The sequence below is a fragment of the Sapajus apella genome, unplaced genomic scaffold, assembly GCF_009761245.1.
Source record: "Sapajus apella isolate SASKATOON/1434 unplaced genomic scaffold, GSC_monkey_1.0 scaffold1, whole genome shotgun sequence".
Lineage (NCBI taxonomy): Eukaryota > Metazoa > Chordata > Mammalia > Primates > Cebidae > Sapajus > Sapajus apella.
In genome coordinates, this window is record NW_022436941.1 from 82,956,870 (window position 1) to 82,970,996 (window position 14,127).

Consider the following 14,127-nt stretch of genomic DNA (forward strand, 5'->3'; position numbering starts at 1 on the left):
TGAGATTTAGATATACTGGGTTTGAGATGGGGCTCAGAAATCAACATTTCTAAAAAGTCAGTCAGTTAATTTTGATAAGCTGCTTGATTTGAGAAGTAGTTTAACATTAAAATGTTTATTTTGGACATCAGGAAAAAAGCATAGGGAGAGTAGAGCAAGGCCGATCTGTAACATTTTGAATATTGAAGATATCAAAAAAGGAAGAAAAAATACCTGTTTATGTAAATGGCAAATCCATTCAGCAAACTGTCGGGCATTTGGAATAGTAGCCGAAAGAAAGACATAGTGGACGTTATCAGGAAGCAAAATAATAGTTTCTTCCCATACTACACCACGTTCTGAAAAAAATAAATATATACCTTGGACTACACTGTCACTCTGCGATAGTATCTAAAATTATATTCTCTGAAGCTTTATCATTAGAAATGCAGACTTTACCCAAGAATACTTTAAGCCACAGAACCTTACTGAAAACTACTTCTCACCGTTAATCTATCCAGTAGAAAATTAGTAGACTAACCCCTATAAATATAATGTACTCTGAAATAGCCTACAAAGAGCAATTCCAGGGTGCATCTTTCCAAACAACCTAATAAGAGCCTCAATGACAAGGCAGCGGAACATTATTTCTACTTCACATTGAAAAGTAGTGGTTACTGACTTGTAGAAAGTTGTCAACAAATTTAGAAGATACTATTACTATTCCAGATGGCATCGTTCACTCAAATTATCCTCATGATCTTTTAGAGATGAAAGAAAGACTTGATGAATGATAAAACTGTAAGTCATCTTTATTAAAATGGAAAAAGCCAGAAAAATCTGTTTGACAGCTTCCCTCCTAAAAAAACAAATCAACAAAGGATTTCTGATTCTAAAACCAAAACACCTCTGTTAGGAGCTTAATTTTATAAATTTGAAAAGGGTGAAATTCTCAAAGGGTAAATGATTTCTTAAATTCTATTACTTTCTCCATAAATACAGGCCGATTTAGTAAGTTTAAATAAAAACCAAATCTTACTTTAAGTGTGTACATATAAACATTTAACTTTTCAATATGTTTGTTAATGTTAGCCCTGTCAGCACCCTAAAAATTCCAAGCATACTTACTTTTTCATTACGATCATGTAACAGCCTAAGGGACATTTGTAAGTTTTCCTTTTTATTCATTTTTATTTCATAATCCTCACTTTTTATTTATTTATTTTTTTACCAAAAACATGTATTTCATAGTTACTAAACTAAATAAAATTTAGGAAAGTTAACTTTGAAAGCCAGAAGTTTTAGAAATTCTGTAACATTAGTTCTACTGGTGAGCTCTCTGTAAGAAGCACGTCAGCTTTTAATTCCTTTTGCTTTGTTTGAATTTGCATTTCCCACCCAGCAAAAGTTACTATTTAAGGAGCTGTACTTGAAAGCAAGGCTGGGTGCGGTGGCTCATGCCTATAATCCCAGCACTTTGGGAGGCCAAGATGGGAGGATCATTTGAGTCCAGGAGCTCAAAACCTGCTTGCACAACATTGTGAGATGCCACCTGTACTCACAAATAAAAATTAGCCAGGTGTGGTGGCGCATGCCTGTTGTCCAAGCTATGTGGGGAGCTGAGGTAGCAGATCAAGACTGCAGCGAACCATGATCCCGGCACTGCACTCCAACCTGGGCAACAGAGTGAAACTCTGTTTCAAAAATATAAATATAAATAAAAAATAAAGAAGCAACAGCTTATTAGAACTCTACCCACACAAAAACTAGAAGCTAAATTTAACAATAACTTTTTCAAAATTCCTAATGTCATTCTGAAGGGAAATACATGATATATATTTCGAAACACTGAATATACCTGAATCTCTCATATAATGAATTTCATCAAAAATAACCCAAGCAACTTCTCGCATAACTTCAGAACCTCTGTACAGCATACTTCTCAAAATCTAAAGAAAAAAGTAGACGATTTATTTAGTTGGATACTGGCATAGCAACTAATAGTTAAACAAAAGTTGTTTTTTCTAACAAGGAATTGTGAATATTATTAAATGGAAATATTAAAATAATTTTAAGGGGTTAGAGAAATTACTATTTAACAAAATTAAAGTAACATTTAATATTGTTGTATATATTATATTGTATATTCTTTTTCTCATAAAAAATAAATAGCTTCAAAACAGTTACTCAACAGATACAATCCACAGAGAGAATTATCACTCCTACTCTCCATATATCTAGAATATGACACAACTTCTTTATATACACAGCACCGTCCCAATAATCATACTTTCTAAGATATATAAGTGCAACTTAAATTATCCTCCATTCAAAACACTGGATCATCCCTGAATGTTTGCCCGTTTTTTTCTGCCTTATTTTCTTAACAATATGGATACTTCCTGGCAATTGTTATCCTAATTTTTGAAGTTAAAGAAAACCTTCCACAGATAAAGGAAAGTTTTGAAAATAGAAAATAAATTTTCATGAGGCAACAAAATAAAAAGTGAGCAATGCCTTTGGCTGATTCTCCAAACCAGAAGCTAATTTATGCTCACCATTGTACCATATCCTTGGAAAATGCAAAGATATAATTAAAGTATGTACAAAAATACTAAGTAAAGATAGTTAGTGATGTCGAAAATGTAAGATATTATAAGTATATGCAAAACTTAACTGCAATTATGGGAAGAAGGTAAACATAATACTGTACTCTTTAAAAAATTAGTTACTCATATACTTGTATCAACACTTAGATATAGAAAAAAATCACATGAAACAAAGAGCCACTATTTATATAAAACTATATATTCAAATCCTTAAAACTATGTATACAAAACCAATAAAACATTTTCATGTAACTGAAAGTAATAAACTTTAAAAATACTTGAAGAAAAATATATCTATGAGGCAAATAATAAAGAATGATAATTTTGAAATTTAATGTTATCAGAACATTTTAAGATAAATTTTATCCATTTTGCCTAAGTCTAATCAGAAAATGAAGTATTATACTTTAAGTAGAGCAACCAATAAAACATTACATGTTCTAACTGAATTTAATTAAAAAGGAAAAGTCAGATACGGCACTATGTCAATTACCTCTGTGGTCATAACAAGACAAGATGCTGTAGGATTAATAGTAACATCACCAGTCATCAGGCCAACATCTTGAAATTCTTCATACATTTCACGGTATTTCTGGTTACTCAGAGCCTTAATTGGGCTGGTAAATATTACACGCTGTTTCTCCCTTAAAGCCAATGCAATGGCATACCTAAAAATGTGAAAACAAATAATCATAAAACTTTTCCTTTACATTATGACTTTCAAAATTCTGTTAATATTTAAATTGTGTTCAAATTTTCCCTAATTACTTATCTTGAATGGACTCTGAAGAACATTAACACCATATCTATTATACTTACAATAAATATGAACTCTGTTAATTGAGAGTTAATGCAACTTAATTACTAATACTAATAGATTACTAACAGTTACCCTATTTATTGCAAGGAAAACACGTTTGGTTCTAAGATGAGCCTCCAAAAGTTTAGAGCCTGTCTGTGAGTTCATACATACACAGACAATAAAGTGCTCATAGTCCCTGGAAAATGAAGTATTTCCTCCCCAAGTTTCACAAGTAAGTTAATATGTATTCTTTCCCCACATGTAACAGTTTTAACCAGTACTCTGAAAATTACAGTAGGTTCTGATTTTGGAAAAGTTTTTCTACAGCTATTAACAGAACACAACAGAGCAGTTTTATTTGTTTTTCTTTAAATATAGACAATGGTATCAGCATTAAACTTAACATTATAGTAGATCCTCCTTATTTAAAGTCCAGTTCCTGCCCCTAATAGCCTTACTATGATATGTTTGGGGAAATAAAAATAACATTCAACCCAGCCAACCCCCAAAATAGTGAAATAAGCAATTTTTTAAAAATCAGAAGCTGTCCAAACATCATATATGAATTATGAGAGAGATACATAAAAAGAAAATATAGAAGTGCTACATATATTATCTAAACTTTTCAAGAAGGAACTGCAAGATATAAAAAGAAACAGGAAAGTATGATCCATATGTAGGAAAAAAGAAGCAGTCATAAGAAACTATCTCAATAAAGAAACCAAAACTATTAACAACATAATCAAATGGAAAGTCTACAGATTAGGCCGGGTGCAGTGGCTCACACCTATAATCTCAGCACTTAGGGAGGCTGAGGTGGTTGGATCACATGAGGCCAGGAGTTCTAGACCAGCCTGGCCAACATGGGGAAATCCTGTCTCCATCAAAAATACAAAAATTAGTCGGATGTGGTGGTGCACATTTGTAATCCCAGCTACTTGCGAGGCTCAGGAAAGAGAATTGCTTGAATCCAGGGGGCAGAGGTTGTAGTGAGCCAAAATCAAGTCACTGCACTCCAGCCTGGGCTTCAGAGTGAGACTCTGTCTCAAAGAAAAAGACAGTCTACAGATTAACAATCAAAAGGAAAAACTGTCTAGATGGGCTCTTAAGCAGATTTGTGATGAGAAAAATGTTATTAATGAACATGAAGATAAATTGAGATAAATTATCAAATCTAAAGAGAGAAGAAAAGTAAGAGACACTCAGAGATCTGCAAGACATCCTCAAGTAACCCAATGGAAATTCTAAAATGAGAAAAAGGTATGAAAAAAATAGAAAAATTAACAATAAAACACTTCATATGTTTAAAAGACATTAATCTAGAGATCCAAGAAGCTCAATTAACACAGCAGGAAAAAATGAAAAAGAACCATATTTAGAAACAACATAGTTAAACTGAGAATTGACAAAGGCAAGGAGAAGCTTTGAAGAGTTGAAACAGAAAAACTCAGCACATAAAAGAGTACAAAATTAAGGCTGACTTCTCATCAGAAACAATGGAGTAGAATGAAATAATTATCAATAGAATGATGTTAAGAAAAAAAAAAATGTCAACCAGCAACTCTGTATCTATTTCAAAAATGAAAGCAAAATAAAACTACTATGCAAGAAATATTTATTAAAAGAACTTCAAACTGAAAGGAAACCATACCATAAAATAGAACAATCAAGACTATTTATGTATATAAAGTTATACATAAAACTTTTATTATTTTTTTTAGAAACATAACATGATCTAAAACAATGATTATATTGTGTTACAGATACTGTATTACCAGATTTACAGCATATGTCATTGAAATATATAGGACATCAAATAGTACAAAAATGAGAATATTAGAGCAAGTTTTCAATAATTTACAGAAATTGTGATTGTGATTTAGTTAAATATGCATACTGTAAGCCCTAAATAGAATAGTCATTAAAAACATAAATAAAGAAAGCTAAGAAGTCAAAAGAAAAATTAAAATGGTACACTAAAAGATATTTGCTAAACAAAATAGAAGGCAGTAAAGGAGGAAAACCAAGGATCAAAAAAACATGAGAAATATACCAAAAGACCCACAAAACAACAACAAAAGGCAAATATGAGTCCAACCGTATCAATCATTAAATTAAATTATTGAAATTTCATAAAGTATCTTCTATAAGCACGAATTAAATTAGAAATAACAAATGGCAAAGTATATGGAAAATCACGTTTGAAAAGTAAACAACATACGAGGAAATCAAAAGAGAAATGAAAAAGTGAATTAAATGAAAATGAAACACAATATTATCAAAGTTTATACGATGCATTTTAAGCAGTACTAAGAGAGAAATTTTATAGATTTATAAACACTTATATTAAACATAAAGAATTATCTAAAACCTCAAGAAATTTCTACTCAAAGCACAGTGGATCACACCTGTAATCCCAGCACTTTGGGAGGCCGAGGCAGGTGGATCACGAGGTCAAGAGATCAAGACCATCCTGGCCAACATGGTGAAACCCCATCTCTACTAAAAAAAATACAAAAATTAGCTGGGCATGGTGGCGCACACCTGTAGTCCCAGCTACTCAGGAAGCTGAGGCAGAAGAATTGCTTGAATCCGGGAGGCGGAGGTTGCAGTGAGCTAAGATCGCGCCACTGCACTCCAGCCTGGCGCCTGGTGACAGAGCGAGACTTTCTCTCTCTCTCTCACACACACACACACACACACACACACACACGGGCAGGGCGTGGTGGCTCATGCCTATAATCCCAGCACTTTGGGAGGCCAAAGCAGGTGGATCACGAGGTCAAGAGATTGAGACCATGCTGGTCAACATGGTGAAACCCCACCTCTACTAAAAATACAAAAAATTAGCTGGGCATGGTGGCGCATGCCTGTAGTCCCAGCTACTTGGGAGGCTGAGGCAGGAGAACTGCTTGAACCCAGGAGGCGGAGGTTGCATTGAGCCGAGTTTGAGCCATTGCACTCCAGCCTGGGTAACACACACACACACACACACACACACACACACACACACACCCCGGCAAGGTGGCTTGTGCCTGTATTCCTAGCACTTTGGGAGGCTGAGGCAGGAGGACTGCTTGAATCCAGGAGCTCAAGACCAGCCTGGGCAACAAAGATCCTGTCTCTACAAAAAATAAATAAAATACAAAAACTAGCTGGGTGTGGTAGTACATGTCTATACTCCCAGCTACTCAGGAGGCTGAGGTGGGAGCATCAATTGAGCCTGGGAGGTCGAGGCTGCAGTGAGCCATGATCCTGCCACTGCATTCCAATCTGGTTTACAGCAAGACCCTGTCTCATAAAAGAAAACATTTCTAGATAGACACGGTTCACCAAAATTGGCTTGAAAAGAAAGGAAATTAAATTAGGAATTAAAAATCTTTCCAAAAAGAAATGCCTAGGTTTAAATGGCTTCACCAGTGAATTCTATCAAACATTTAAGAAGTATACAAAATACACAAAGTCTTACAGAAAACAGAACAGGAGGGAACAGTTCCAGCTTACTTTAAGAGATCAGTATTACCCTGATACCAATGTCAAAGACTTTATAAGAAAACGACATACCAATATTCCTCACGATGACACAAAAGTTTAGAATAAAACACAGTCAGCTCTCTACACATGCAGGTTCTGAGAACTGAAAATATACTGCTGTAGAGTAGTGACTTGACAGGCAGACAACCGACCTCATCCAGCAGCTCCGAGATAAGAGCTACATAAATCCATGAAGATGGGAAAAAAACAGTGCAAAAAAAATGAAACCATCAAAGGCCAGAATGCAACTTCTCCTTCAAGGGATCACAACTCCTTACCAGCACGAGAACAAAACATGACAGAAAGCGTTCCACAAATTGACAGAAACAGGCTTCAGAAAGTGGGTAATTAACAAATTTCTCTGAGCTAAAGGAACACATTCTAACCCAATGCAAAGAAACTAAAAACCTGAAAAAAGGTTAGACGAAATGCTAACTACAATAACCAGTTTAGAGAAGAACATAAACGACCTGATGGAGCTGAAAAACACAGCACGAGAACTACACAAAGCAAACACAAGTTTTAATAGCCGAATTGATCAAGCAGAAGAATGTATATCAGAGACTGAAGATCGACTCAATGAAATAAAAAGAGAAGGCAAGACAAGAGAAAAAAGGGTGAAAAGAAATGAACAAATCCTCCAAGAAATAGGGTATTATGTGAAAGACCTAATCTACACTTGATCGTTGTACCTGAATGTGATGGGGAGAATGAATCCAAGGTGAAAAACACTCACCAGTATATTATCCAGGAGAACTTCCCCAGCCTAGCAAGGCAGTCCAACATTCAAATTCAAGAAATACAGAGCACTCCAAAAAGATATTCCTCAAGAAGAGCAACTCCAAGGCACATAATCGTCAGATTCATCAGGATTGCAATAAAGGAAAAAGTGCTAAGGGCAGCCAGAGAGAAAGGTTGGGTCACCCACAAAGGGGAGGCCCATCATACTCACATTGGATCTCTTGGCAGAAACCCTACAAGCCAGAAGAGAGTGGGGGCCAATATTCAACATACTTAAAGAAAAGAATTTTCAACACAGAATCTCATATCCAGCCAAACTAAGCTTCATAAGTGAAGGGGAAATAAAATCCTTTATGGACAAGTAATTACTGAGAGATTTTGTCACCACCAGACCTGCCTTACAAGAGCTCCTGAAAGAAACACTACACATGGAAAGGAACAAGTACCAGCCACTGCAAAAGCATACCAAATGGCAAAGACCAATGACACAATGAAGAATCTGCATCAACTAACGGGTAAGAAAACCAGCCAGTAACAAAATGGCAGGATTAAATTCACACATAGCAATATTAACATTGAATGTAAATGGCCTAAATGCCCCAATCAAAAGACACAGACTGGCAAATTGGATAAAAAGTCAAGATGCACTGGTGTGCTGTATTCAGGAAACCCATCTCATGTGCAAAGACATACATAGACTCAAAATAAAGAGATGGAAGATTTACCAAGCAAATGGAGAACAAAAAAAAAAAACCAAGGGATGCAATCCTAGTCTCTGATAAAATGGACTTCAAACCAACAAAGATCAAAAGAGACAAAGAAGGGCATTACATAATGGTAAAAGGATCAATCCAATAAAAAGAGCTAAGTATCCTAAATATATATGCCCCCAGTACAGGAGCACCCAGATACATAAAGCAAGTTCTTAATGTCCTAAAAGCAGATTTAGACTCCCACACAATAGTGGGACACTTCAACACTCCACTGTCAATATTAGACAGGTCAATGAGACAGAAAATTAACAAGCACATCCAGGACTTGAATGGGGAGCTGGACCAAGTGTACCTAATAGACATTTACAGAAAGCACCACCCCAAATCCACAGAATATACATTCTTCTCAGCACCACATCACACATACTCTAAAACTGACCAAATAATTGGAAGCAAATCACTCCTCAGCAAATGCAAAGGAACAGAAATCATAATGAACAGTCTATCAGACCACAGCGCAATCAAATTAGAACTCAGAATTAAGAAACTCAGTTACATATGCAAAACTATTTGGAAACTGAAAAACTTGCTTCTGAGTGTCGACTGGATAAACAATGAAATAAAGGCAGAACTAAAGATGTTCTTTGAAACCAAACAGGATGAAGACACAACTTACCAGAATCTCTGGGACACATTTAAAGCATTGTCTAGAGGGAAATTTATAGCAATAAGTGCCCACATAAGAAACCAGGAAAGATCTAAAATTGACACCCTATCATCAAAATTGAAAGAGCCAGAAGAGCAAGATCAAAAAAACTCAAAAGCTTGCAGAAGACAACAAATAACTAAGATCAGAGCAGAACTGAAGGAGACAGAGACACAAAAAACCCTTCAAAAAAATCAATGAATCCAGGAGCCGGTTTTTTTGAAAAGATCAACAAAATAGACAGACGGCTAGCCAGACTAATAGAAAAGAGAGAAGAATCAAATACATGCAATAAAAAATGATAAAGGGGATATCACCACTGATTCCACAGAAATACAAACTACCATCAGAGATTACTACAAACAACTCTATGTACACAAGCCAGTAAATCTGGAAGAAATGGATAAATCCCTGGACACTTAGACCCTCCCAAGCCTAAACCAGGAAGAAGTTGAAACACTGGATAGACCAATTAACAAGGGATGAATTTGAGGCAGCAATCAATAGCCTACCAACCAAAAGTACAGGTCCAGATGGGTTCACAGCCGAATTCTATCAGATATACAAAGAGGAACTGGTTCCATTCCTTCTCAAACTATTCCAAACAATCCAAAAAGAGGGAATCCTCCCTAACTCATTTTATAAGACCAGCATCATCCTGATACCAAAACCCGGCAGAGACTCAACTAAAAAAGAAAACTTCAGGCCAATATCCATGATGAACACCAACGCAAAAATCTTCAATAAAATACTGGCAAACCGAGTGCAACAGCACATCAAAAAGCTTATTTATCATGATCAAGTAGGCTTCATCCCGGGGATGCAAGGCTGGTTCAACATACACAAGTCCATAACCGTAATCCATCACATAAACAGAATCAAAGACAAAAACCACATGATTATCTCAAAAGATGCAGACAAGGCCTTTGACAAAATTCAACAGCCTTCATGCTGAAAACTTCCAATAAACTAGGTATCAACGGAACATATCACAAAATAATAAAAGCCATTTATGACAAACCCACAGCCAATATCATACTGAAAGGGCAAAAACTGGAAGCATTCCCTTTGAAATCTGGCACTAGACAAGGATGCCCTCTCTCACCACTCCTATTCAATAAAGTATTGGAAGTTCTAGCTAGAGCAATCAAGCAAGAAAAAGAAATAAACGGTATTCAGTTAGGAAAGGAGGAAGTCAAACTGTCTCTATTTGCAGATGACATGACTGTATATTTAGAAAACGCCATCTTCTCAGCCCCAAATCTCCTTAAACTGATAAGCAACTTCAGCAAAGTCTCAGGATACAAAAATCAATGTACAGAAATCACAAGCATTCCTATATCCCAATAACAGACAAACAGAGAGCCAAATCAAGAGCAAACTTCCATTTACAATTGCTACAAAGAGAATAAAATACCTAGGAATACAGCTAATAAAGGATATAAAGGACCTCTTCAGGGAGAACTACAAACCACTGCTCAACGAAATGAGAGAGGACACAAACAGTTGGAAAAACATTCCATGCTCATGGTTAGGAAGAATCAATATGGTGAAAATGACCATACTGCCCAAAGTAATTTATAGATTCAATGCTATCCCCATCAAGCTACCAATGACATTCTTCACAGAACTGGAAAAAAACACCTTAAACTTCATATGGAAACAAAAAAAGAGAGCCCGCATAGCCAAGACAATCCTAAGCAAAAAGAACGAAGCTGGAAGCATCACGCTGCCCAACTTCAAACTATACTACAAGGCTATAGTAATCAAAACAGCATGGTACTGGTACCAAAACAGAGACATAGACCAATGGAACAGAACAGAGGCCTTGGAAGCAACACCACACATCTACAATCATGTGATCTTTGACAAACCTTACAAAAACAAGCAATGGGGAAAGGACTCCCTGTTTAATAAATGGTGTTGGGAAAACTGGCTAGCCATGTGCAGAAAGCAGAAACTGGACCCCTTCCTGACACCTTACACTAAAATTAACTCCAGATGGATTAAAGATTTAAACATAAGACCTAATACCATAAAAACACTAGAAGAAAACCTAGGCAAAATCATCCAGGACATAGGCATAGGTAAGGACTTCAGGACTAAAACACTGAAAGAAATGGCAACAAAAGCCAAGATAGACAAATGGAATCTAACTAAACTTCAGAGCTTCTGTACAGCAAAAGAAACAATCATTAGAGTGAACTGGCAACCAAGAGAATGGGAAAAAATTTTTGCAATCTACCCATCTGAAAAAGAGTTAATATCCAAAGTCTACAAAGAACTAAAACAGATATACAAGGAAAAAAACCAACTCATTCAAAAGTGGGTGAAGGATATGAACAGACACTTCTCAAAAGATATATATGAGGCCAACAAACATACGAAAAAAAGCTCATCATCACCGGTCATTAGAGAAATGCAAACCAATACCGCACTAAGGTATCATCTCACACCAGTTAGAATGGCAATCATTAAAGAATCTGGAGACAACAGATGCTGGAGAAGATGTGGAGAAACAGGAAGAATCTTACACTGTTGGTGGGAGTGTAAATTAGTTCAACCATTGTGGAAGACAGTGGGGCAATTCCTCAAGGATCTAGAAACAGAAATTCCACTTGACCCACTGTTCCCATTACCGGGTACATATCCAGAGAATTATAAATCCTTCTATTATAAAGACATGTGCACACATATGTTCACTGCGACACTGTGCACAATAGCAAAGACCTGGAACCAATCCAAATGCCCATCAATGACAGACTGGACAAAGAAAATGTGGCACATATACACCATAGAATACTACACAGCCATAAAAAATGATGAGTCTGTGTCCTTTGTAGGGACTCGGATGAATCTGGAAACCATCATTCTCAGCAAACTGACACAACAGAAAACCAAACACCGCATGTTCTCACTCATAGGCAGGTGTTGAACAATGAGAACACGTGGATTCAGGAAGAGGAGCATCACACACTGGGGTCAGTTGGCGGGGGGCTAGGGGAAGGACAGCAGGGGGTGGGGAGGGATAACGTGGGGAGAAATGCTGGATATAGACGAAGGGGGAATGGAGGCAGGAAACCACTTGGTTATGTATGCACCTATGCAACAAACCTGCATGATCTACACATGTACCCCAGAATCTAATGTACAATAAAAATTAAAAATAAAAAAAAATATATAATAAATATGGCAAGTAATATAAAAAACAAAACATAAAAGAAAATATACTACTGTCTTTGCAAGACAAGGAACCCATGGATACAGAGAGACAATTGTTCATCTGAAGGTTCCACAGGTGCTACTGCAGAAACTTGAGCATCTGTGGATTCTGTTATATGAGGGGGTCTGGGAACCAATCCTCCTTGGATACTGAGTGACAACTGTACTAGCAAACTGAAACTGGCAACATACACAAATGATCATCTGCCATAAACAGCCAGATTTATTCCAGGAATACAAGGCTGGTTTAATAACAGAAAATTTAATATAGTACACTAAGAGAATAAAAAGCAAATATCACATGATTACTTCAATAGATGGACAAATCATTTGACAAAATAGAACACATCTTGATTAAAAATTCTCAATTTTTGTTTATTTTCATTTATTCCCTACTAAGAACAGAAGGAAACAACTTCATTCTCATAAAGAGCAACCTGCAAAAAAGCAGCTAACATCATACTTCATGGTGAAAGACAACATTTTTCTCCTCATATAAGAAATAAGGCACTCTCACTACTATCCAACGTTATACTAGATATTGCCAGTGCAAGTCCAAAGGCATTCTTAAAATACAATTCTATAACAAAGGAAAATATCTTTCAAAAATAAGTAAGATTTTCAGACATACAAAAGTTTAAAGATTTTCCCATCAGTAGAACTGCACTATAATAAATGCTAAAGGAACTTCTTCAGACAGAAGGGAAATGATGCTGTACAGAAAACAAGATCAAACATAGCTTATCAGACGTGAAATTATTTAAAAAAAACATATCAGAAACATGGCCAGGCATGGTAGCTTATGCCTGTAATCCCAGCAATTTGGGAGACCAAGATGGAAGGATTGCTTAAGCCCAGGAGTTTGAGACCAGTCTGAGCAACACAGTGAGATCCTGAGTTGTCTCTAAAAAAGAAATAAAAAATTAGCCATGTGTGATGGTACATGCTTGTAGTCCCATCTACTAGGCAGGCAGGGGGATCGCCTGAGCCCAGGAGGTCAAGGCTGCAGTGAGTCATGACTGTGCAGAAGAAAAAAATCATGTCAATAGGTGCAAAAAAGCACTTGACAAAATCCAGTATCTAAATATTTTATAAACATAGACATATATATATACACGCAGACAAAATCTCTGCAAAGTAGGAATAGAAGTTCCTCAAAATGATAAATAAAAAGCATCTATAAAAAAACCAACAGGTAATATCATGCTTAATGATGAAAGCCTGAGTGTTTTCCTTCTAATATGAGGAACAAGATAAGAGTCTTCTTTTATCACTTCAATTAAAACATTGTAATAGAGGTTCAATAAAACAAGAAAAAGAAATTGTTCAAAAGGGACAAGTAAAACCATCTTCACTTGCAGAAATCAAACAACAAAAAGTTTTAAAGAGTGAAATAAGAAACAAAGTGATTTTAAAAAGAAAGCTACTCACTCAGCGCATACTGTTTTTCCTGCTGATGTATGTGCAGATACCAGAACAGACTGATTATTGTCAACGCACTGAATGGCTTCTCTTTGAAAAGCATCAAGAATGAATGGGTACTCCTATAAAAACAAAATATTAATATCTGCATAAAAACATCTAGCCATATCACAGCACGCTTAAAATCAAAACACAAGCAGGCTACCCCCAAAAGCATTCTCAAAGTATTCCTTTATTATTCTATTTAGAAAATATACTATGCACTAGTGAAAATAAGGAATAGTAAACCACATTTTTGCCTAAACAGCACAGAAGCGAATTCTGCTAACGTTTCCATTATTACATTATATTGGTATATATTATATTAATAATAATTATTACCACTTATTAAAAACAAGC

At 35.9% G+C, this 14,127-nt stretch overlaps 1 protein-coding gene across 1 annotated transcript in view; it reads right to left on the reverse strand.

Annotated features, from left to right (window-relative positions):
• The window catches only part of MTREX (Mtr4 exosome RNA helicase), a 114,511-nt gene that overhangs the window by 81,402 nt on the left and 18,982 nt on the right, over nucleotides 1–14,127 (reverse strand). Inside the window, exons 5-8 of the mRNA XM_032280755.1 lie at nucleotides 13,738–13,850; nucleotides 3,082–3,256; nucleotides 1,838–1,928; nucleotides 214–338 (exon numbers count right to left, since the gene is read on the reverse strand). Coding sequence (XP_032136646.1) covers nucleotides 214–338; nucleotides 1,838–1,928; nucleotides 3,082–3,256; nucleotides 13,738–13,850 — 504 coding nt within the window. The remainder of the gene's footprint in view (nucleotides 1–213; nucleotides 339–1,837; nucleotides 1,929–3,081; nucleotides 3,257–13,737; nucleotides 13,851–14,127) is intronic.